Source organism: Capricornis sumatraensis, chromosome 3 (genome assembly GCF_032405125.1).
Source record: "Capricornis sumatraensis isolate serow.1 chromosome 3, serow.2, whole genome shotgun sequence".
Classification (NCBI taxonomy): domain Eukaryota; kingdom Metazoa; phylum Chordata; class Mammalia; order Artiodactyla; family Bovidae; genus Capricornis; species Capricornis sumatraensis.
Genome location: NC_091071.1, coordinates 38,064,324 through 38,089,373, shown reverse-complemented (window position 1 = coordinate 38,089,373; position 25,050 = coordinate 38,064,324). Strand labels below are relative to the sequence as shown.

At 53.9% G+C, this 25,050-nt stretch overlaps 2 protein-coding genes and 1 pseudogene across 4 annotated transcripts; 1 reads left to right on the top strand and 2 right to left on the bottom strand.

Annotated features, from left to right (window-relative positions):
• Positions 1-1,175: 1,175 nt before the first annotated feature.
• ALG1 (ALG1 chitobiosyldiphosphodolichol beta-mannosyltransferase) lies at positions 1,176-14,906 on the top strand. The gene is made up of 13 exons (XM_068967258.1): positions 1,176-1,383; positions 2,353-2,430; positions 2,769-2,872; positions 4,329-4,477; positions 6,610-6,699; positions 7,196-7,306; positions 8,051-8,172; positions 8,326-8,364; positions 8,672-8,731; positions 9,857-9,967; positions 11,278-11,392; positions 12,250-12,325; positions 13,401-14,906. The coding sequence occupies exons 1-13, from the start codon at positions 1,176-1,178 to the stop codon at positions 13,530-13,532; spliced, it is 1,395 nt and encodes a 464-aa protein (XP_068823359.1). The 3' UTR covers positions 13,533-14,906.
• Positions 5,110-5,444, bottom strand: LOC138076748 (large ribosomal subunit protein eL33 pseudogene; annotated as a pseudogene).
• On the bottom strand, positions 14,048-25,050 carry EEF2KMT (eukaryotic elongation factor 2 lysine methyltransferase). Of its 3 annotated transcripts, XM_068967259.1 has the most exons (8): positions 24,955-25,050; positions 23,347-23,409; positions 21,935-22,015; positions 21,271-21,372; positions 17,971-18,104; positions 17,592-17,887; positions 16,304-16,453; positions 14,048-14,378 (listed from the first exon to the last, which is right to left on the bottom strand). In XM_068967259.1, exons 1-8 carry the CDS (start codon positions 25,048-25,050, stop codon positions 14,278-14,280), a joined length of 1,023 nt encoding a protein of 340 aa, XP_068823360.1. In that variant the 3' UTR covers positions 14,048-14,277. The 3 variants fall into 3 exon arrangements, with proteins under 3 accessions (XP_068823360.1, XP_068823361.1, XP_068823362.1); XM_068967260.1 differs by lacking the exon at positions 21,271-21,372; XM_068967261.1 differs by lacking the exons at positions 21,271-21,372; positions 21,935-22,015.

The following is a 25,050-nucleotide window of genomic DNA, read 5'->3' as shown; positions in this document are numbered from 1 at the left end:
TTACAATGGGTCAGTTCTGTTGTTCGACTCTTTGCGACCTCATGAACTGCAGCACGCCAGGCCTCGCTATCCATCACTCCCAGAGTTTACTCAAACTCATGTCCATTGAGTCGGTGATGCCATCCAACCATCTCATCCTGTCATCCCCTTCTCCTCCCGCCTTCAATCTTTCCCAGAATCAGGGTTGTTTCAATGGATAGTGAACATCATTATGGTTTTTACTTCCTTCCTTGTCCTTTTTCTCTCTCTATATATATTTATTTTATTTTTCTTCTTCTTTTTTCTTTTTTTTGGCTATGTTATGCAGCTTGTGGAATCTTAGTTCCCCCACCAGGGATTGAACCCTCAGCTCTCAGCAGCAAAAGGGCAAAGTCCCAACCACTGGACCGTCAAGGAATTCCTTTTCTCTATTTTAAACATTTTATTCAAGTACAACATGTGCTGTGCTGCCATTTCAGTTATGTCCTACTCTTTGCGACCCTATGGACTGTGGCCCACCAGGCTGCACTGTCCATGGGATTCTACAGGCAAGAATACTGGAGTGGGTTGCCTTGCCCTCCTCTAGGGGATCTTCCCGACCCAAGGATAGAATCTGCATTTCTACAGACCCCTGCATTGGCAGGCAGGCTCTTTACCACTACCGCCACCTCAAGCACAAGATACATCCTGAAAAATGGGTAAGTTCGCTGCTTGACGAATGTTCCCAAATGGACCACACCCACCTTACAAGCACTCAGATCGAGAAACAGACCACGATATGCCTCCCCACCAGCTCCCAACTGCCCCCACCCCAACTCACCCCCTGACTTCGTGCAATAAAGAGTCGTTTCGATTTTTATATGATAGAACCAGCTGCTATGCATTCTGGCATCTTGCCCCTTTCCTTAACATTATACACGGTTCAAACGAACTGTTATTTCACTATATTGTAAATTATCTTAGAAATTTGAAGAAAGAAAAAATGTTCCTAGCTCCCTACATAATAACAACTTTACCTTAATACCACTAAAGCTTGGCTCCCACGGGCTCCTCGGAGGTTCCGCGGACCCCAGCTTACAAAACTAGGTTCCCGCCTCTCTTGTCTCCCCCCAACCTCGGAGGCTCGGTCTGCGGCTGCGCACTGCGAGCCCGGCCGGCGGGGAGCGCGGTCACGTGACGGGCGCCGACCCGCCAAGATGGCTGCCTCCTACGTGGCCCTGCTGGCGCTGTTCCTGTTCCTGCCGCCGCTGCTGCTGGTGGCGTGGAAGCACTGGCGGCGGGGGCGCGCGGCCCGCCACGTTACTGTCGTGGTGCTGGGCGACGTGGGCCGCAGCCCCCGCATGCAGTACCACGCGTTGTCACTGGCCAAGAGCGGCTTCTCCGTGACCCTCCTGGGGTTCTGCAGTGAGTGCCCGGCTCCGGGAGGGAGGCTGCTCTGTCAGCCTTTGACCCTCGGCTTTGGCCACTCCGGGGCGGGGGGATGGCCGCGGCGGGGGCGCCCGCTTTCTCTCTCTCCTCCCTCGGGCAGCCCTCCGAGACTGTTCTGGCCTGGACAGCTGTTGCCAGGTTTCTGCACCCCAACCCCCGCCCCAGCCTGGATGTTCCTAGAGAGCTAGGAACAGTCAGCATTACCCGAGCGCCTGCCATATGCCAGGACTGTGCTAAGCTAAATGAACTCAGTGCATAGTCTTACTTATTCTTCCTAGTAAGTGGAAAGATGGGACTGGAATTCAGATGGGCGTGACCCCAGGGCCAGTGCTGGTAAGCACGTCTCTGAGGCTGTGTCTGAGCCGAGGGCAGCTTGTCTCCATTCCTCACCCTCAGTGCAGAGCTCTGCAGGCAGGAGATGTTTTGTTTTCTCAGCATGTTGAGCTTTTTCCCTTAGTGTGAGGGGGCGGGGGTGTCTGCTCCTCCATCTCCCCCCACGTTGACATCTTCAGAAGGTAGCTCTAAACAGAGCCCATATCAGGGGAAAGCTGAAACAGCACTGGTTGTCTCAGGTCCTTGTTTAGATTCTGCTACCCCAGGGTGAGGGGCGGGAGTGGGACTTCCTAGAGGTCTCCCTGGGATGTGATAATTCTGTCATCCAGGGAACCTAGGTCAGCTTGAGTGCCTGCTGTGTGCCTGGCATTGTGTTAAGTGAAAGTAGATAAGATTCCGGGCCCCCTTCTGTGGTTGGTCTAGAGAAGTCTGGACAAGAACTGGCTTCATTCTCTGTTCTGGCTACTGAGGAACAAAGAGGTTTGGGAAGTCTTACCTTCCAAAACACTCTTCCTTATTCAGTCTAGGGTGATGGTGGGGAGTGGGGCAGGGATCATCAGACTTTACATTAGATTGTCTTGTCCAGCACATTAAAGGGGACATTCTTTTCAGACTCTAAACCCCACGATGAGCTCTTGCAGAGCGACAGAATTCAGATTGTGAGACTGATGGACCTTCAGAGACTTGCAGGTAGGAAGCACTCAACTCTAGATTCTGTGTGTGTGTGTGTGTGTGTGTTTGGTGGGGGAATCTTCAAATTACCAAGAACTCCTTTACTAGGGGGGCTTCCCTGGTGGCTCACTGGTAAAGAATCTGCCTGCTAAGGCAGGAGACCTGGGTTCAGTCCGTGGTTGGGGAGGATCCCACAGGGAAGGAAATGGCAACCCACCCCAGTATTCTTGCCTGGGAAATCCCATGGGCAGAGGAGCCTGGTGGGCTACAGTCCATGGAGTCACAAAGAGTCAGACACAACTTAGTGACTAAACACCAACAGCCTTTACTAGTGACAGCTGTTTTCTGTCTTGCAGTTGGGCCTCACATTCTCCAGTACGGAGTCAAAGTTGTATTCCAGGCAGTGCACTTGCTGTGGAAGTTGATGTGCACGAAGCCAGCAGCCTATGTCTTTCTCCAGGTGTGTGTCAGCCCCGCCTCCCGCTGTGAGAACCACTGTTAATTGTTTTCTTTACTTTCCAGTCTTGAAAATGTACAGATTGGTAAATGAATTGCATATTCATGTGTGTGTATATAAATTTTTAAACACTTGAGTAGGAGCCTGTGGTCTGTGTCCATCCTGTTTATGATACCCATCCTGTCTGTTTTTCAGTGTCATTGCAGATAGTTACTCGTCACATATCTGAATGTTTTACATGCACTATCTCATTTAATTCCTCACAACAATCCTAAGAAATAGGTTCTCGTGTTATGTACACTTAGAGATTACACAGCTGGGAAGTGCTGGAGTCAGGATTTGAACTAGGTCTTCATTCTAGCTCTGAAGTTACGGTTTTAGCCTCTTACTGTACTGCTTTTTAACAGAAAAGTTCCTTCTTTTAATTGACTATCGTATCCCAATGTGATGTATTCTCTGATGTATTTATTTAGTATCATCTTAATAAACACTCAGATTGTTCCTGTTTTGTTTTTTTTTTAAACATATCTGGCAAAGTGGCAAAGAGCATCAGTGAACATATGTCTTTTGCATGGGTCCTGTTTCTCTTTTAGGATAAATTCCTAGTAAGGGAAGTGTTTGGTCAGAGTCCATGTACTTTAAAATGTGATTACTGGATAGTACTAGAGAAGGTTGGGTCATTTTATCCCCCTACCCAGCAGAGAGGCCTTTTCCCCCCTCATCCTCACGACCACCAGGTATCATAAGTGTTTTGTTTCCATTCTGATAGGTGAAAAATGGTACCTCCTTGTTCCATTTTTTGTCTCCTTGGGTATCAGTGCTCTTGGACTTTTTATGTTCATCAATTTTCTTTTCTTTCTTTCTTTTTAATTATTTGTTTGGCTGTGCTGAGCCTTATTTGTGGCGTGTAGGATCTAGTTCCATGACCAGGGATCAAACCAAGGCTGCCTGCATTGGAATGTAGAATCTTGGCCACTGGACCATCACGGGCATCTGACCAGCTTTCTTTTTTATGACTTTTTATACTTTTTGGTTGGAGATGGCAATGGCACCTGACTCCAGTACTCTTGCCTGGAAAATCCCATGGATGGAAGAGCCTGGTAGGCTACAGTCCATGGGGTCGCTAAGAGTCGGACATGACTGAGCGGCTTCACTTTCACTTTTCACTTTCATGCACTGGAGAAGGAAATGGCAACCCACTCCAGTGTTTTGCCTGGAGAATCCCAGGGACGGGGGAGCCTGGTGGGCTGCCGTCTATGGGATCGCACAGAGTCGGACATGATTGAAGTGACTTAGCAGCAGCAGCATACTTTTTGGTGGAGAAGAGGGGTCTTCTGTTTATCAGTTTTCAAGAGCTCTGTAAACAGAATTGACTCTTTGCCATGTACGTTATTCTCACTTGGTTTATTCTCAACCATGGTCTGGTTTCCTCCGCTTCATTCATATCTCTCTTTCCTAGAACCCTCCGGGCCTGCCCGCCATTGCGGTCTGCTGGTTCGCAGGCTGCCTCTGCGGGAGCAAGCTTGTCGTCGACTGGCACAACTACGGCTACTCGATTATGGGTCTGGTGCATGGCCCCAGCCACCCCCTCGTTCTGCTGGCCAAGTGGTGAGGGTCTGGAAGGAGGATGCAGTCACTGACTCCAAACTGTAATGGGAAGGAGGGCCAGTGCAGAGACCTGGGGAAGCTGGTCCCCTGTGTGCCCTGTAGGGGCGAGGGCAAGGCTGGATGTTGGCGTGATGCTCGTGACCAGTGATAAAAACTGGCCTGAGCAAAGGAGGGCATTTGTTGGCCCATGAAACTGAGAAGTCTTGAGAAAGGGCCAACTTTGAGCTCAGAAAGGGTGTCATCAGGACCTCTGTCTTCCCACACTTCCCTCTGGAGGTGTTTCTCAGGTTCTGGGAGCCCCTTGCTCCCATCCGCAGCTCTGTGGAGAGAGCAAGCCTGACTTCTGCTCACCTGGTGTCCTCTGACCCCCACTGAGCCCAGGGCGCTTCAATACCCTGTTGTCTCAGGCTTGGGACAAGTGCTCAGCTAGAGAGCTGGGGCCCCTGGCACGCAGACCAGATCCCCAGATGCAAAGTGGGGGCTGCTGTTGACAGCTGGGGGTGTAGGCCACAGTCTGTGAGCTGGGGGAAGGAAGAAGGGCCTCAGGAGCAGGTTGCGCTTGCAGGAGGAAGCAATGCCATGTTCTTTTCTTTAACAAATCCACACTTTCATTTACTTACTTTGCAATAAGTTTAAATCCTCAAAGGGTACAGTGTCACTCGGATTCTGTGTCCCGTGTTCTTGGCAGGAAGGTTGCTTCAGAATTTGGCAGAAACCATGCCACTCATGTTTCCATGAGCGCGAGTTGTCTTTCCCCAGATTACTCTGGTTTTGTGAGGTTCTCTGCCAGGCGTCCTTGTTCTATGCTTTATAAACACAAGCACATCTCTTGCCTGGATAGAATTCAGCCTCGTCTCGAGGACATACACCCTCAGTTTTTGGGGAGAGCTGTGTGCTCCCTCTGGTTCTGTAGACCCCGCTTATGGCCAGCACAAATGGCCTTGGACCACCACAGCCTGCCAGACATATTGGTTGTGTTAGAAGTCCTGTTCCCAGCAGGCTTGCACAGGGTCCAGGGTGGCTGAGCCAGTGCTGGGTTCTGAGCCCGAGTTACACTGCCTGCCTCGGTGTGGACTTGCAGCTGCAAGCCATCGGCTGGCTGCGGCCTTTCCCCTGATGGGTCATTCGTGGGTGGTAGTCACGGTGGCTATCAGCGTGCACTGGCTGCACGGCCTCAACCCAAGCCTTTCTCCCATCCAGACTCCACTGCCACCCAGTGAGGGCGTCCCGTGATTGCTATTCTTTTACAAACCAGGAAACTGGGGCTGGGGGCCCATATGCCACAAGCCACATAGCTGATAAGTGCGAGCACCAACCTTCCATTCCCGGGATGGACTTCGGAGCTCTCTCTGCATCCTGAGTGAGGACCAGGCCTTGGTTCACACACGCATTCGATAACCCTGTTCATTCCCAGTTCTTTTTCAGTTCTCAGTCACCAGGGCTCATGTCTCAGTGTGGAACTAATCTCTTGATAATGCCCTTCTGACATTTGATAGGGCTTCCCAGGTGGTGCTAGTGGTAAAGAACCCGCCTGCCAACGCAGGAGATGTTAAGAGATGTGGGTTTGATCCCTGGGTCAGGAAGATCCCTTGGAGGAGGGCATGGCAACCCACTCCAGTATTCTTGACTGGAGAATCTTCATGGACAGAGGAGCCTGGTGGGCTACAGTCCATAGCATCATGAAGAGTCAGACACAACTGAAGCGACTTAGCACCCTGCACGCACATTTGCTCAGCTCCCTTTGTGACACAGTGGGAGTGAGCCTCAGCCCCACAGCCTTTGCAGGGAACAGTGCAATGTGGCTGAGATTTAATGATGAGGCCTTTATTGTATTTCTCCTTCATTTTATGGCAGGAGAAAGTAGATTTTCCCTTCCCTAGTGATGATATGATTTCTCCCAAAAGTAATTGTGTTTAAGCTGAAAAGCAATCTGATTTAAAGAAAGGTGTGAAGGAAATAATAGTATAGGTGGTGGAACTCAGTGAAAACACTGGGAAGGCACCTTGCCAGTGACCTGATTTGAGAGACCCCAGCCTCTTTGATATCAGAAGGTGTCGAGTCCTGTGCCGGTTGGTGGCGGGTGGTGGTGCTCAGCCCAGGGCTCCAGGTTGAACACTGACACTTCTCTTCAGGTACGAGAAGCTCTGCGGACGCCTGTCCCACCTGAACCTGTGTGTGACCAACGCGATGCAGGACGACCTGGCTGAGAACTGGGGCATCAAGTAGGGGTCCCTCCCAGCGCCGTGACTCCCAGCTGCTGTGTCCTGCTGGCGAGGCATTGGGAGTTCCTGGGGCTCCGGGGAGTGGTTGCTGGTTTGGGGGAGCTGAGCGGGGAGGAGGCTGGAGTTTTTTTTTGCCAGCCAGCCAAGTGGTCCAGGATGTTTTGGTGTTGAACCTTCTCTCTGTGCTTCTCCCAAGTAATTCGTTTTTAATTGGACTTTTTAAAACTGTGTATCTGGGTTTTTTGTTTTGTCTGGTCATGCTGTGTGACAGGTGGGATGTTAGTACCCCAGCCAGGGATTGAACGCAGGACCCCTGCGTTGGATGTGCAGAGCCCTCACCGCTGGACTGCCGGGGAAGTCCCTCTCCAAGTCATTCTGAAGTTTACTGTTGAGACTTGGATCTCCAAGCACCCTTCTTCTGGATCCTTCTGGGTTTTTTCTTCTTTAGGCCTTTTCTTTGCCCCTCCCTAGAGCCACCCTAACGATCTCATTGCAGAGCCGTGACCGTGTATGACAAGCCAGCATCGTTCTTTAAAGAGACGCCCTTGGACCTGCAACATCAGCTCTTTATGAAGCTGAGCCACACCTACCCTGTGTTCAGGGCCCGGTAAGTCTGCCGTCTTCAGCTGGCTTTCAGGTGCCTTGTTTTATGCTTGCTGCTGACCTGGGGATCCATCAGACCAGGGGTTGGCAAACTGTGACGGCAGGCCTGCTCTCTTTATTTTTATAAGTAAAGTTTTATTGGAATGCAGTGCGTGGGTTCATTTACATATCGTGTGTGGCTGGTTCTGCACTATAAGAGCAGAGCTGAGCTCGGCAACAGAGACCATATGGCCCCCAAAGCCTACAGGGTTTACTCCTTGGCCCTTTAAGGAGGTTTTTGCCCTGCACTAGGCTGTGGGTGTCCTTACCCACCTGCCAGGGTTCCTGACCCTGTGGCAGGGTCTGTGCCCCTGTGTGTTCTCTGAGCACCTCCTGAGGGGTGAGGAGAGCCTCTGTGAGTGGCTCTCTGCACACCTGATCTTTCTTCAGTAACCTGGGGGCCATTAGAGGGGGTCACAGCATCCTCATCTTAAGTCGACGGGGTGATTAGAACAGAAAGCCCCCTGAAGGCAGGGCTGAGTCGGTCTTTGCTGTTGTGGGCTCAGCACCGGCTGACACGTCAATAATAGGGATAAAGAGAGAAAGTGGGTGCAGGTCAGCGCCCAGGCCCCAGGTGGTTGGATCACCTGGTGACTCGGCTGTGGCTGCACCCCGACCGCTGCCTGTAGGCCTCGCCAGCGGGAGACGGCTGTCGTGGGGCCTGAGAGCCTGCTCTGTGGCAGCTCACGGGCTCTCTCCACTCCTTCAGCTCAGAATCTTCGGACCTGGACACGGAGAGGTCAGCCTTCACGGAGCGGGATGCCTTGAGTGGAGCGGTGACCCGTCTTTGTGGGCGGCCGGCCCTGTTGGTCAGCAGCACGAGCTGGACAGGTCTCAGGACCCTCCCGGGCACTTGGGGCTCCTACGAGTGTCAGTCCTGCGCCCCCATGTATTCGGGGCCCTGATGAGAAAGGAGAGCGCACTGAGCTGGTGGGGGAAGCACCTAGAAACCAACCCGTGACACTCAGTTCTCTTTTCTCGTAGAGGACGAAGACTTCTCCATCTTGCTGGCAGCATTAGAAAGTAGGTGTGTGGCTGTGATCAGGAGCTGGGCTTGCCGGGGTGTCCTCAGCTGCGGGATGCTCACAGGCCTCGTGTGGTGTCCTCGGCAGAGTGTCCAGGGCCACTGGGTGGGCCAGCCTGATGACACAGGGTGGCGGTGGCGGGCCTGGGTCCCTATTTGGGTCAGTGAGTGACCCCCGGCTTTGAAGCATCCCCTCCAGGGTTGTGTGGCTGGGAGCAGCGCCCTGCGCTCCACCCCTCCCAATTGCCCCTTACTCACCCGACTGCCTGATCTTGGTTATCACATGTTTATTTTTTTTTAATGCAGAATTTGAACACTTGATCGACAGTGGAGAAAGCCTCCCTTCTCTGGTCTGTGTCATAACAGGTACCCACCTGAGAGCATCCCTGTTCTGTATTAGATGGGACACTAGAGGGGACAGAAGGCCCTCCCCACGTCAGGCCTGTGATGTTTGCTGTCTCGTTGATCCTCAGCCTAACTCTTCGATGCGTGGTTCTCTCTGCCAGCTTAATGGAGGGGCAGGCTGAATGAAGTTCACAGGGACTTCACAGCAGGCCACGGAGTCTAGATTTGAACCTCAGATAGGGCGACCTCAGAGATACTGCACTTTCCACTGCACAGTGGTTTTTGAGCCTCTTTTTAAAAAAAATCGTTTCATTATTTCTTCCTGGCTGTGGTGGGTCTGCGTTGCTGTGCAGGCTTTCCCTTGGTTGCAGGGGCTGGGGGCCGCTCTCCGCTTGCGGCGTGCGGGCTTCTCATTGTGGCGGCTTCTCTCGTTGCAGAGCACGGGCTCAGGGGCCCGTGGGCTTCAGTAGCTGCAGTGTGCGGGCTGAGTAGTTCCGCCCCCCCGGGCCCTAGGGCACAAGCTCAGTAGCTGTGGCACACCGGCTTAGTAGCTACGTAGCACGTGGGAACTTCCTGGACCAGGGATCTAACCCACGTCTCCTGCTTTGGCAGGTGGATTGTTGACCATGAGCCACCAGGAACACCCTCTTTCTTTTTCTTTTTAAATGAGAGTCCACTGTCCAGGGTAAAACTGTTTCCCAGTGAAGAGAGAGAAGCAGAGGAGGTTTGGTTGGAGGAGGAGGGCCCTGGGCCAGCAGCCCTGCTTTGGACACTCTTCTCCTGGTCCCCGGACTCCCAGGGGTGGCAGGGGCCCACCGCTCAGGCTGTGCTGCCTGGGGGTCCTGGGCAGGGCGTGGGGGCAACCTGTGTGAGAATCTGTCTCGGTGGGTACTCTGGTGACTGGCTAGAGTTTATCCCAGACACATTCCCAGCCTGAGGTTCCCTGAGCACAGGTTGCTGGGGTAGGGCTGTGTGTGTCAGGGTGCACACACCCGGGCGGGTGTTTCTGGAGAGCTTCTGGCTGGGGCCTGATGGGAGCTGCTGAGTGTGGGCCTGCTGCTCACGCCCTCGCAGGGGCTTCCCAGGCCTGGGGCCATGGGCCAGGGCGGAGGGGTACCCAGTGGGTGACTGCGTTTCCCCTGCCAGGCAAAGGGCCTCTGAAGGACTATTACAGCCGCCTCATCTGTCAGAAGTGCTTCCAGCACATCCAGGTCTGCACCCCGTGGCTGGAGGCTGAGGACTACCCCTTGCTTCTGGGTGAGAGTGTCTGGTGGGAGGCCTCCGGGAAGAGGGAGGGCTTTACAGGGGATACCCGAGGGCAGCGGGCCTCCCAGGGGCTCCTTGGTAAAGAACCCGCCTGCCATTGCAGTAGACAGAGGTTTGATCCCTGATCCGGGACGATCCCCTAGAGAAGGAAATGGCAACCCACGCCAGTATTCCTGCCTGGGAAGTGCCATGGACATTTCCAGAGGAGCTTGGTGGGCTGCAGTCCGTGGTATCACAAGAGACCCGACTTAGCAACTAAACAGCAACAAATAATCCGAGGGCAGGGAACAGTTTTTCTGAAAAGGGCCAGATGGTAAACGTTTTGCCAGCTTCTTTTGTATATTCCCTGTTTTTATAACTCTTTAAAGATTTAAAGCCATTCTCTGCTCAGGGCCCCCCCACACAGGCCTCCGGCTGGGATGGGTCCTGGCTGGACTCCGGGCGACGAGGCAGTTTCCCAGTGTGCCTGCTCCTCCCTGTCTGTTTGCCAAGGTCACGTCTGAGTGCTCTGGGGCTCCACACCCTCCATCTCGGTCCTGCTGTTCCCATGGGCAGAAGAGCCGGGCTGGGCTGGGTTAGGGCCACTTCCCAAGTCAGGGTGGTGCAGAGACCAAGAGTTCAACAGTGCGGACTGTTAGGCAGTGAGGACAGCCGCCCGCCTCTTGCCGTCTTGATCCCTCGGGGAGAGCTTGTTGGCTCAGTGCTGATCGATCTCAGCATCTAAATAATCCATCTCAGGCGGGAAGTCCCTTTGCAGACAGGAGTTCCCAGGGTGCTGAGTGATTTGAGGGTGCTTCCTTGGGTCTGTCTGCACAGTGACAGCTGGTTTTATGTTGGGTCTGCTTTGGGTTCTTTCTGTAATTATCGTGATAAAATACAAACAAAAACGTGCCATTTCCCCACTTTGTAATTGTGTTCAGTTCAGTGGCACTAATTACGTCCACGGTGTTATGTGGTCACCGCTACTGTGTCTGGCCAAAACGTTTTCATTATCCCGAGCAGAAACTGAACTCAGTAAGCAGTAACTGCTAACAGGGTCCGTTTATATAAAAACGTTGGTGATGGGCCGGGAGTTCTCAGAAAGGGCGGAGCAGCCAGGAGCAGCAGGTGGGAAGCGCCCGCGTCCTTGCCTCAGGCCAGGCCACTCGGCCAGCTCCAGGCATCTGTACGCGGGGTTGAGGGTGTGATTAGCCCCTTTCCTCTCCTCCCCACAGGCCTCGGTCCACGGGCCTGAGGGATGCGTGGTCACTGGGCACACGGCTGATGCTGACAGCCCCTTCACTCTCGTCCTCGCCCTGCAGGGTCTGCAGACCTGGGCGTCTGCCTGCACCGGTCCTCCAGCGGCCTGGACCTGCCCATGAAGGTGGTGGACATGTTTGGATGCTGCCTGCCAGTGTGTGCCGTGAAATTTCAGTGGTAGGAGTGAAAAACCCAGTCCCACCGGGTTATATTCTCAAATCAGCACCTGGGTGGCTGGTTAGAATTGCCTGGGATACCTCCTGGGAGGGTGCCGCTTCTGATCTGTGCAGCTCGGGCACCCCTAGGGAACAGGAGCCCCTATAGTCCCCGTGGGTGGGCTGTGCCCCCACCAAACGGGGTGGCTTCCACTTTGATGTTCAGTGAAAATGATGAATCAGATACTCTCCCTGGGGGTGTGTGCTCACGGTGTGGCATGGTGGCCGGAATTGCCCACCTGACTGACGGGGACTTATCTCTCTCTCTGTCCCTTTTGTCTCAGCTCATGTAGTTGGGTTCGAGTCAGTTGGATGTGTCTATTTCTGTCTCCGCTCTTCTTGGAAAAGATGGGCAGGAGAGGTCAGTGTTAGAAGAGATTTAGGTGCAGTGGCCCCACCGTGAGCAGAGGGGTCAGCTTCTAAATGGGAAAGCCAGGATGTTAGACTCCAGGGTCACATCATGTTGGGGTCAGCCCCTGATCAGTTCTGAGCCTGCCTCCAGCACGGCTGCCCTTTACCTGATTTCTCTGCTGTAGAATTAAGGAAAAAAAAACAGAACACAGAACTCACCAAGAAGAGCGCACACGGCAGAAAAGTCCGAATGCCCTTCACTGCCTCTCCTTCCCCAGATCAGTTTGAATTCCTAACACGTGTCCTTCCAGGTCGTTCTTCAGTTCAGACGCCGAGTCTAAGGACAAGCTCCCTGAAGGGAAGGACAGACTGTTCCTGACCCCCAGCTTAGCCCGAGGGTGGGGTGGGTTCCGTTCTCCCCCCTTCCCCGCCCCGACAGCTCTCACACTGCTGCCGTTCTCTCTACAGCTTACACGAGCTTGTGAAACACGAGGAGAATGGGCTGGTCTTCGAGGACTCGGAGGAGCTGGCAGTTCAGCTACAGGTGGTGTTGTGTGCCCCACTCGGGGGCTCTCAGGCATTCGGAGATTTGTTGTTCCTGCAGCTGGGTGGGTGGGCCTGGGCTGGGTCTGCTGCGGGAGTAGCAGTCTCAGAGGCTGGGCCCCAGCCTCTGAGGGAATCAGGGCTCGCCCTGCCTGCCATCTGGGTTTACGGAGCTCATACCACACAGGTGATGCTAGAGCTGGGTGGACCGTGTGCCATTTAAGGGTTACTGGATTGGAGGAGGGAGAGGGAGGCGTGAGGGGCGCTTCCTGGACCAGCCTTGCAAGATGGGTGGGTGTCTTCAAAGGGTACTTATTTCTTACTACAAATTACAAAATGTAGTACATCATTCTTGACAATGGAGCCCAAAGGCAAGAAACCTTGGAAAGGCCCAGAAAGAATTTTAGATTTTGCCATAGTCTCTTGTCAAAACATCTCAACTCTGTTGTGAAAGCATCCAGTCTGTGAATGAAGGGGTATGGCTATGTTCCAGTAAAACTTTATTTACAAAGACAAGCAGAGGGCCGCAGGTGTCCCACAGGCTGGCATTTGCAGACACTTTAGTTTAGGAAGGTTGGCAAGAACACAGGCATTGCCTGGATCTCAGCATATGGGCAGGAGGGTGCTGGGCAGATGGCGAGGGGGTGGTGCTCCTGGCGGGAGCAGAGCCTGGTGGGAGCAGGGGTGGGGGCTGCCGCAGGTCACGGGATGTGGATGTGAACACCGCCACTTGGCTGTGCTGTCAGGTCTGAACCGCAGCGGGTGGAGTGAGCTGGGCCTGGAGGGCTCCCCTGAGTTCGGTGAAGGCGGGGCTTGCTGGGTTGGCGATGGGGGTCAGAGGTGATGAGAAGGGTTATCAGCCAGGCCTGGTGGGGAAGCTGGAGACCCCAGGACATGGGTGTTTCTGCAGGTGTTGGGGATGAGGGCGGGTTTCAGTGGGATGACAGGGTTGAGGGGCGATGTCTGGCAGCTGGGTTTGGGGTGCGGCTGGGAAGGGGGAGCAGCGGCAGCTCGGAGTGGGGGCCCTGGGGTGGGGAACGGGAAGTGGTAATGAGGTAAGTTCTCATCTCTTTTAGATGCTTTTCTCAAAGTTTCCTGATCCTGCTGGCAAATTGCACCAGTTCCGCAAGAGCCTCCGGGAGTCAGAGCAGCTCCGCTGGGATGAGAGCTGGGAGCGGACAGTGCTCCCTTTGATCTCGGACACGTGACCCCTTGGGCCAGGGAGGTGTCCCTTGGCCCACCCCCTCGCCTTTCCCCTTCCTCCCCAGGAGCTGCTCACTCCTGTCTTCACGGCTGCGCCGCCTGGTGGACGGCCGCTGGAAAGACAGCAGTGGGCACCGCCTGGGGAATGAGGCCACTGTTGGTAATCAGGGGCTGGTGGCCCGGGAAGCTGGCTCAGCCGGCTTTCTTCTTGGGAGGCTCTGAATTCCTTGTTCTTCTGTGAGTGTTTCCCCCTCAGTCTGTGAGGAGGGAAGTGACTTTCCCGTTACTTGCTTGCAGCACCTTCAGGATCCCAGTTCTGGCTCCTGCTGCGTTTGCCCAGGTGTGTCCCTAATATTTTGATTCCTGCCTTGAAAACAGGCACCGCAGGCCACCCCCGCCCCCCAACAAGGGGACCCTAGGATGTATCCCACATGCAGCATGGCTCTGTGAGGGACCTGTGTCCAGGTTGGGGAAAACACACTTGGTATATTTTTATCTGCACAAATGAAATGCTTCTGTCTGAGCCAAAAATTTCACTTCTGACTTACAGTGATTTGCTTAAGAAATAAGAAATCTGGCAGAGAGGCATACCCACATTCTCGAGCAGTTTATATTTTGTTAGAAAACTTTATGGTTCCGGATTCAGAATTTAACATCCTTCAAACATTCAAGTCCAGTGGAAGTTTTATCAGATTCTTTCCAGGACAGTGATCTGATTTTCGGGCTGTCCTTCAGAACCATCTGTAAAAGCTACAGCGTTAGTTTCAGAATTGCCATCTCTGAGTGCTCTTCGTAGGGAAACAGTTTCTGGTTGTGACGAGGCATCTCTTCCCACGGGATCCCAGCCCGGCCTGGAAACAGGACAGACACGTCTTAGGGTGCTGGAGCTTGGGGGCGGGACGCCACCCTATCAGGGTGGGGCTTTGGGACAGACACCGGGAACCAGCCTCCAGGGTGGGACCAGGAATCCCCTTGGCAAGCAGCTCACAGCAGCCAGCTTTCGTGCGTCTGCCCACTGGGCTGTGTGCGTCCCTTGGAGGTCACGGCCCTGTCGGTTCTCCGTTGCTCTCTGCCTCTGTGCTCTACCCTCTCACCGGGCACAGCTCAGTAGGAGCTGAGGTCTGAACCCACGTCTGCCTGACCGCTCAGCCTGGTGCCTTCAGAGGCTGGGCCTGTGTCAGAGGGGATTACATCCTCTCTGTAAGCACAGATGTCTGACAAGTCCCCGGCAAGGGTGGTTTTGTCATCAGCTTTTTATGAATGAAAAATCAGTATTTATAAAAATGAAATACTAGATGTACTGTGTAAGTTTCATGATCCTGATGTCCAAGTATAACATGTTAATAATGTTAATTAGCATGTATAAAATTGCCCCATGTGTGTATTAATATTTTTAAAAATAAAAATGGGCTGTATATGCTGCATGTGTGTATGTGAGTCGCTCAGTTGGGTCTGACTCTCTGTGACCCCATGGACTGCAGCCCACCAGGCTCCTCTGTCCATGGAATTCTCCAGGCAAGAACACTGGAGTGGGTTGCCATTTCCTTCTCCTATATGCTGCACATATATATACACACACACAGCACCTACAGTGTAGGTATATACTGTATATGCTGTTGAGTACTCAGATTTCTTCACTTAAAATACAGTCTGGAGGGGACTTCCCTGGTGGTCCAGTGGCTAAGACTGCGCTCCCAATGCAGGGGGCCCAGGTTCCACCCCTGGTCAGGGAACTGGATCCCACACACCACAACTAGAGAGCCTGCGTGCTACAATTAGGACCTGGAGTAGCCAAGTACATACAAAAAATTGTATTAGAAAATACAGCATGGATATTTTTTCTTATAAGCATCTGAAAAAGGACTCCGTTATTCTTTGAGGCCTAACACCCGTCAGTGGGACATGGTATATGAGGGTGGGCACTGGTCATCTCTCTTGGCAGAGGGAGCCACGGGAGGGCTTTGCTTGGTTTGGGGGTGGGCTTGGGGCTGGCGCAGGGCTCTGCGTGGCTGTCTGGTCTGTGTGGGAAGCCCTGACGACGCCTGGCACGTGGTTGGGGATTGCAGGGCGGGTGTCATGGGGTGGCGGGTGGAGACAGCGAGCTGGGTGCCTGGGTCTAGTCCCTGGGTGCCTGGATGATGACTTAGCCGCCCTGCACCCCGGTGTTTTTCTGAGTGAGACAGGATGACAGCACCCCCATTCCCCCACTAGGTGCTAGAGGGGTTGACACAGGTCAGGTCTAAGGACAGCAACGCCCCTGCCCCGCAGCCGAGTCAGGCAGACCCCCTTTCTCTAAGGCACCCGACTCTTGCTGTGTGCTTGATCCAGTGACGGTGGCCGCCGTTTCCCCGAGGGCCCCTGCCTGCCAGCCCTGCCCCACCTCTGAGGGGGATGTTTCTGCTGTACAGTGAGGACCTGGAGACGGTGGCCCAGCTCCCGTCCACCCTGATGCCGGCTGGCGCCCGCTGCCCAGCCCATGTCACAGACAAAGACTGAAGGCCCTCAGGACCCCCAAACACACAGTAGGACTGCTGCTCTCTGGCTTCTGAGGTCACTGCATAAGCTGCCCCCCTCCTCCCATGCTGACCTCCTGGGCAGAGGGTGGAGGTGTCAGTCCTGCACACCGTGGTCTGGGTCTTCCTGGTTTGTCTCCAGGTCACCACCCCCTTCTTTTACTTTCCTGGCTTCTGTGCTCCCTGGAGTCCTGTGTGGGGCCAGTGCAGTGACCCTGCAGGCCTCTCAGAGACAGAAGCCTGGCCTGGGGCCTGGGGCTCACCCAGCTCCGTGGTGAACAGCTGGCACGTCTCCGGATTGCGGACGGTGAAGGCAACATAGGCATCAGGAGCCCGTTGGTCCTTCCGGCAGGTGGAGAGCTTCCGCAGCACCCCCACCAGGGAGAGGACCGTTTCAGGACAATACAGCACGTCTGTAACGGAAACCCAGGTCACTGGAAGGGCTCCCCCGGGATGGGGGCTTCCATGCCAACACCTGGAGATGAAGGCCGGAAAGCAGCGGTTTAATTAGGCTTGTGCTCTTGGACGGCAAGAAAATGACGTTGGGTAAAAACAGAAAACCTTAGCAGAGCAAAAAGGCTGCTGAAAGACACTACCAACACGTGAAAAATATCCAGGACTCACTGGCGTTCCTTTACAAGAAAAAAATTCAATCTTTGCCTGTGGCCCATTTAGAAGATGCTTCATGAAGCAGACCTGACTCTGCCCCAGCCTTCTGGTTTCCTTCCTGTGGGGACAGGGCCCCTCCCGCCCGCCAGCTGGGCCTGCGGGGTGCACTGCTTAGACTGCGTGCTCCGCTGCCCTCAGCCTGGGTCTCAGGGCTGTGGCTGGGCCAGAGGGCAGCACCACTGGCCCGATGGCCTGGGTGAGCTCGGCGGAGCAGGACGGGCCTGTTGGTGGCCAGGCCACACGCCACTTCCCTCAAGGGCACCAGAAGTGGGTGGGCCCTGCTTGTGGGGCTCATTTCATGGACCCAGGACAGAGGCATATAGGCAGAGCCCTAGGCCTCAGAGATGGACACGTGTGCACAGAGCAGACGTGGGGCCCCCAGAACCCCTTCCCCAACCCAGCCCAGGGCACACAGAGGAGTCAGGATCAGGTCATTGCCCGTGGTCGTGTAAAGACGAGGCTGTCACGGCCACTTCCGTCCTCATTTGAAGACGGGTGTAGGCGGGGCCAGCCCCCTGGGGCTACTCTGGCTTTCTCATCTTTGTTCTGGATGAGAGGCCTCCCTCAGGCTGCTGGAGAGGGATGTGAAGTCTGGCCGCTGGGCTGTGGCGTGGCTAAGACTGGTCCCGCTGGTCTGGCGCCTAGGGCCTGTTCTGTTCATTGCATGCCTTGCTGGGCAGAGCTGGCTCCTCCATAGGAGGGACCATTCGCGTGGGAGGACACGTGGCCTCGGTCTCAGACAGGGCAGCTGTGGCCTTGGGGTCCCCAGGAGGCACGCCCGGCGCTGTGCTGTCACCCCAGAGGCCCCAGCAACCCAGGTCCCGCCATTCCTCCCACCAGGCGGTGTCCACTGCCGTGTCCCTGCTGAGAGCTGGGCAGTACCTGCGGCAAGGACGACGTCCGGCTGGAAGGCCACGAGCTGCGGTGCCGTCACCGTGTCCCAGTCCAGCCGGGCCACTGTCACCCAGGGGCGCTCTGCCTCGGGGGTATGTGGTCCCGGGTGCTGCGCCCAGGCGTCGATGCTTGGCTCCAACGAGAAGCCGTTGAGAAGGACGTTCCCTCGAAGCTGCTCCAGGACGTGGCTGTGACAGTCACTGAAGACGTACGCTCTGGGCCGGCATGTCTTGCAAATGGCCAGGCCAGTGAGGCCGGCTCCGCTGCCAAGTTCTAAGGCTGTCCTGGGAGATGGGGAGAAGGTGCTGTGTCCACAAGTGCCTGGCAGCAGACCCTCCTGGGTCCTGGCCCTGTGCCTCCAGCTTACCTGTGAGTGAAGACTGCTGGGTTCTCCACGGCCCACTCGGCCAGGTAGAGCGCGGCATTCCACGTGACCAGGCCTGTGGTCCCATGAGACACAATGGCTGTGCTCTCGCAGAGGGTGACCGAGTCACCCGAAGGCTGGGCGGAAACCAGGAGAGAGAATTACTAATCCAGCAGCCAGGGCGGGCCTGGGGGGTCTCGGGGGCCACGTAAGGAAGTAGGATTGGAGTCTAAATGTGATGGGAGCCACTGGCAGGTTCTGGGCAGGCGGGTGATACAACCCTTGTGTGCTCAGCGTGTCGGTGGACAGAAGAGGGAGGCAACAGGGCTTGAGGAAGACCCAAGCCAACAGGCATTTGCTGGAAAAGCCCAGGCGCCCACCTAGGAGGGAATCGGCCTTCTCTGGCAGTGGGGGCAGTGAGACTTCTGCGGTGAGGCCTGTAAGTCCACTAGAAACACTTAGAAATGTGTGATAAATGACAGAAAACAGCATTTCAGAAATAAAGGCTGCCCCGAAGGAACGTAAGAATAAAAATAAAACATAAAAGCAGATAAGCCCTTGAGTTTAATCGTTCAGTCACGTCTGACTCTTTGTGACCCCATGGATAGTAGCCTGCCAGGCTCCTCTGTCCATGAGATTCTCCAGGCAAAGGTACTGGAGTGGGCTGCCATTCCTTTCTCCAGGGGATCCTTCCAACCCAGGGATCAAACCTGGGTCTCCTGTATTGCGGGCAGATTCTTTACTGTCTGAACCACCAGGGAAACGCTTAAGAGAGAACAAGAAAAGGAGTGAAATTTTAAAAATCAAAAAGAAATTAAGATTGTCACGGGTTTAATCGTTTCCTCCGCAAATTTGTATGGTGAAGTCCTAACCCCTGGCACCTCGGAATATGACGTTTTTTTGGAGATGGGGCCTTTTTGGGGGTGGGGGCATGCTGTGTGACTTGCGGGATCTTAAGTTCTCTGACAGGACCGAACCATGGGCCCTCGGCAGTGAAAGCACAGAGTCTTAACCACTGGACTGCCAGGGAACTCCTGGAGATGGGGTCTTTACAGAGGGAATCAAGTTAAAATGAGGGCATGAAGGGACCGTACTCCAATCTGACTGGGTTCCTGTAAGAAGAGGACATCAGGACACACACGCAGGGAGAAGACGGTTGTCTGAGGCAAAGGAGACAGGCCTGGAGCACATCCCTCTCTCGCAGTCTCAGAATCAGCCCTGCTGACACCCCCGAGTTTGGATTTACAGCTTTCAGATCAACATTCAAAAAACTAAGATCACGGCATCTGGTCCCATCACTTCATGGCAAATAGAAGGAGAAAAGGTAGAAGCAGTGACAGATTGTTTTCTTGGGTCCAAAATCACTGAGAACAGTGACTGCAGCCATGAAATTAAAAGACGCTCCCTGGAAGGAAAGCTATGACCAACCTAGACAGCATATTAAAAAGCAGAGACATCACTTTGCTAACAAACTGCATCTAGTCAAAGCTATGGTTTCTCCAATAGCTTTGACTATACGGACTTTTGACTATATGGACACGAGGTCATGTACAGGTGTGAGAGTTGGACCATAAAGAAGGCTGAGCACCGAAGAATTGATGCTTCTGGATTGCAGTGCTGGAGAAGACTCTTGAGAGTCCCTTGGACTGCAAGATCAAACCAATCAGTCCTAAAGGAAATCAACCCTGAATATTCATTGGAAGGATTGATGCTGAAGCTCCAATCCTTGGGCCACCTGTTGGGAAGAGCTACCTCACTAGAAAAGACCCTGATGCTGGGAAAGACTGAAGGCAGGAGGAGAAGGGGGTGACAGAGGAGATGGCTGGATGGCATCATTGACTCAGTGGACATGAGTTTGAGCAAACTGAGAGAGAGTGAAGGACAGGGAAGCCTGGCGTGCTGCAGTCCATGGGGTTGCAAAGAGTCGGACACGACTGAGGAACTGAACAGCAACAAAGTGACATGACCTGCAGTGGACTGAAGCCCTAAGGGAATGACAGGAGCGCAGTTCACTCTCTTTAAAGGGGAAGAGTCAAGGCTGTATTCAGCCTTTCCTCCATAACCAAGTACGGCCAAGAGGAGGCATTTCCTTACAAAATCTCTCTAGCTAATGAAAACAAAATGATTCAGAAAGCCACTCTTTCACATCCACCAATGAATTAATGGGTCTAAGCTTTAGGCATCTGTAAGTGCTACCAGGAAGCAGTTAAAAACAGATGATGAGCCTTCCGGGACCCTTGCAGTGTTCTTGCTAAGGGATCAAACAGACAAGCATCCCAGTGGGCCTCCGAATCCAGCCTCCAGTTTGTGGGGAACAGAGGACATAGGAACAGGTTGAACAGCATCATGTGTGTGCAACGAAAGCCAGCCTGCACAGAGCTGTCCAGCCCAAACCACCAGGAAGAGAAGAGGCTGGGGGAATTGTGGATGAAGGGAGGTTTTGAGCCAGACCTTGTTAATGGACAAGACTAAGTGCAGGCATCTAGAGTTGAGTGCACGGGGCAGCGATAAGACCTCCAAGTGACGACTCTGAAAGGGAGGGCGGGCGGGCTGGGATGGAGGTGGGTCAGATGGGGGCCTTGTGGGCTGGCTGCCAAAGTCCTCGACTAGACTGGCAGTTACCATGGTGGCCGCCTTGCAGCAATTCGATAATCTAATTCTTTGCATGGCTTTTTGTATCTGTGTTTTATAATAAAAGGTTAAAGAACAAGCAAAACAAAAACTGTTGTGTGCAAAACGCATGTCTGTGGGGCAGGAAGCCAGACGACCAGTCAAGAGGCCACAGCATTTACCAGGCTGGTGATGGTGGCAGTGGACAGCAGGGAGAGACTGCCATCCTACAACAGCGGTAGGAACGCATGCATGCTATGTCTCAGCCCACCAGGCTCCTCTGTCCATGGGATTCTCCAGGCAAGAATACTGGAGTGGGTTGCCATGCCCTTCTCCAGGGGATCTTCCTGATCTAGGAATCGAATCTGCGTCTCTTATGTCCCCTGCACTGGCAGGCGCGTTCTTCATCACTGAGCCACCTGGGAAGCCCACATCTATCCGTCAAATATTTATTAAGGTCTGAACAACAGGTCACTGCTGTGCAATTCATGTGTGTTACCTAATTTAACCCCAGCCGCCCCGAAGAGAGGTGTTATCTGCAGAAGAGCTTGGTTTACAGGTGGGGAAACCAAGGCCCAGGAAGGTTAACTGACCTCGTCTAAGACCACAGAGTGGAAGAGCCAGGGACTGAATCCACATGAGGCTGACGGGACCCTGAATTAACTGTGTGTGTGGAGGGCGCGTGTCTCCTACCAGCAGATAGCTCCGGTGGCAGTGGGTGGGCTCCTCGGCCGTCAGGACCTCGGCCAGCGCCTGGTATAGCTCGTCTGACGGCTCTGTGTGGACAGCTTCATGCTGGGGGCAGGCAGGGAGACAGCATTCACAGGAGGCTTAAGTCCACCCTTGTGATTCAAACCAAGGTTCCACCTCTTCAGTTTTTCTCTGACTTGTAAAAACGGCTGGAGGATTTTCATCACATTTGGAGGGGAGACTTGGGATGTGATTGACTTAATATAGGTCACTTGGTTGGGGGGAGCTGGGGGGACCTCCGAGAGGGGTAGAGAGGGTGCAGGTGAGGTGCAGTGTAGGGCAGCAGGGAGCAGGTGGGGTTTCCCACACTCAGGGGCTGCCTGGTAGGACTGGGAAGGTTCCATAGGGCGGGGGCGAGCAGGACCACAGCAGAGATGCTGCCACTGCTGGAGACCCCTGGAAGCAGACAGGAAGGACCCTGGCCTCTCCCTTTCTCCCGCCCCACCTCAGTGTCTCACTGATGGGAGCCCCCTGCTCTACAGGAGTCTGCAGAGCAGGAAAAGAGAACAGGATGGATCTGAACTCCAACAGGCGAAGTCCACCTCTGAAGAGCCAGCTGGGTCCCAGATGCTGCCTGGTTACCATGTGGACAGTGCTCATCACTGACCTTTCTGATGAGCTCGGAGAGAAAGCTCCGGGAATACTTCACTGATGGTGGGTGCTTCACGCACAGAGGGTGCTTCACGGTCTGTGAGAAGGAACACAGTGTGGGTTGCGGGTGAGACTTCGTTCTAAGTCTCCCATGGGCTTCAAGTGAATACAGGGGCAAACCCCAGTTACCCAATCCCTGGATTTCTGGCCCTGGGTGATCCTCATGCATCAGAGAGAGTTTTAGGTATCAGCCCTTTCCTAAAAATATTTCTCCACTACAGTGGCACAAGATCAAAACCAGTCAATCCTAAAGGAAATCAACCCCAAATATTCACTGAAAGGATTGACGCTGAAGCTGAAGCTCCGATACTTTGGCCACCTGGTGCAAAGAGCCGGCTCATCAGAAAAGACCCTGATGTTGCGAAAGACTGAAGGCAGGAGAAGGGGACGACAGAGGATGAGATGGTTGGATGGCATCACTGACTTGATGGACATGAATTTAAGCAAACTCCAGGAGATCCTGGAGGAAGGAGAAGTCGGGCACGCTGCAGTCCACGCAGTTGCAGAGCTGGACACGACTTAGTGACTGAACAACACTGGCACAGTCCAGGCAGTGTTTCTAATGCCCCTTCTGGGCAGGAACATGGAGCACGTGGATTCACGCTAATACCCTGCTACAGGCCGAATATCTGTGTCCACCCCAGATCAACATGTTGGCTCCAACAATCCAAGGCTATCAGGAGGGGCGTGATCTGGGGGTGTGATTATACTATAAGGGTAAAGCCTCCATAAGTGGAATTAGTGCCCTTATAAAAGAGACCTCAAGAGAGTTCCCTCTGCCCTCTGAGACATGTGAGGACATGGCAAGAAGACAGCCCTCCATGAATGAGGATGTAGGCCCTCACAAGACACTGAATCTGCTGGAGTCTTGATCTTGGACCTCCCAGCCTCCAGAACTGTGAGAGAGAAATTCCTATTGTTTATAAGCCAAACAGTGTGTCGTGTTCTGTCATACCAAGACTAAGATATACCCCTTGGTATATCCAAACTCCACCTCCAAAAAGCAGGGGCCCACCCACAACTAGAAAAAGACCCGGTGGGCAAGACGTGCCTGTTTATTTTCCCTTTAAACGCAAAGAAGAAAGTCTCTGAGCAGCGAGTAAAGGCTAGATGTACCTACAGCTGTCATCCCCATTTCCTCTGTGGACGGTTTTAAAAACATCCCCCAGATTCCCTCCTCTCAGGCAGCGTATTGTGTATTCTGATGTCTTTATCTAAGAAAACAAAAGAGCCCAAGTTGTCTGAGCTGGTCATGCCAGATGCAATGTCTTTCTTTTTAAAGGTCACATGCACACCCAGGGTGCTTCTGTTACCTCTTCACGAGGAAATCAGGCCAGCGATGCGTTCCAGGGATTCTGTGATTCTTACCTTCTGCAAAATATCCAGCAGCAGCTCAGAGCCTGACGAGTCTCTTAGTTTCTCTTCCAGGCTCTATCCAAAGAGAGAGAGGCGGTAAGAGAGAAACGAATCTCAAGGGCATTATCACAGCAACATTAAACATGCAATAGGACATGTTGGCAAAGTGCTAAGTGATCTCTCCCCAGGGACCTGGGGCCAAATGATGCAGAAGCCACAGGCAGCTGAAAGCCTGACCTTGAGAAGTCGCCAGTTACACCCGGATGAGTCACAGAAAATGTCAGAAGACAGGCTGCTGGTTTGCATTAGCCATGACAGCTTAGTCTCACCTGGGTCTCACAGACCAGCTCTGTGACTAAACTGGTCGGCCAGGAATTATGGGGGGAGCCATGGCCTTAACACCTGATGGACTCCCTGAGACCTCCCCGTGGCAGGCGGGCTGCTTTACTGCGCAGGTCCTAGCTCCTGTGTCACGTCCCTGGACAAAGTCACTTGCCCAGGGTCACACAGCTTGTGGGGTCGGCCCAGGATTCAGAGCTGGCAGGCTGTCTCTCAGATCTGAGCTCTGACTTCTTTTCTAGTCAAACCAATGACAGGAATAGTCCCCACCGCATGGATGCTGTAGGTGAGCTATGCCAGCACTTAGCATAGGCCTGGTGAAGAGTAAGCACTGTAAACAATTACAGGCGATGTGCATGGGGCCTCACAGATGCAATTACAAAGGTTTAAATTTTGGGTTAAAAAACGTACATATTCCTTTCTAACGGGAAATGATCTCCTAGGATGCCAAATGATTTATGTCAGTGAAAGAACACAGATGACTGACCTCCCCTCTTAAGACGGGGCAGACCTGGGGAGGACTCTGTGTCCAAACTGAGTCATCCCAGTGAGCTCACTGCACGTGAATTATGAAGGACGCAGTCTTATTAGAGCCCCTGCCTTGGCAGAATAAAGCTGCTACCCCGGCCCTGAGCCTGTGTGCAAATGGCAGGTCCCTAGGGCAGGGATGTGAGCTCTTCTGTCTCTTTTCAGGACTGTTTTGTACCTCCCTGCCTCTTCCATCAGCTGCCTCTGAGAGGACTCGTCCAAAGCTGCTGATACACATGAAAAGCTGGAGGCCCGAGAGGGCCTGTGACCTGGTCACTGAACTCAACACAGCGTGATCTCCCGCTGTCCTGAGCATGCTGGCTGTTTAAACGAGCAGCAGCAACTGTTACCCAATGGCCAGGGTAACACGCTAAAAAACCTTTTTTTTTTTTTTAACCAACTGTCCATAACCCTAAAAAACCCAAAGAAAAGGGGAGTTGGGAGGAAATCTCACATTCCTCCAATTCGTGGGGCTCTGTCTGCAAAGGCGGTGAATGGCGGCGAGGGTCCAGCGAAAGAGGCTGTTCAGGGCTGAGCGCAGGGTGGGCCCAAGGGCGAGCCGGTGGAGCGCCTGCCCCCTCGCCGCCAGCCCGCGCGGCCCCGGCGATCCCGGGGGACCGGACGTGCCGCTCGGACCAGCGAGGTAGCAGGGGCCATCACGTGGCAGGGAGGACGGGGGTGTGAGTCCGGAGCTCCGCTCACCGCGCACCCTCGGTGCTTCCCAACCCACCTTCCGCGCCCCTTGCCGCCCACCTGCCAGGGGAAGGAGCGCAGGGCGCGCGCCGCCAAGAAGCGGCGCTCGAAACCCCGCAGCAGGCGCACGTCATCCGCTCTCTTCTCCGGCGCCAT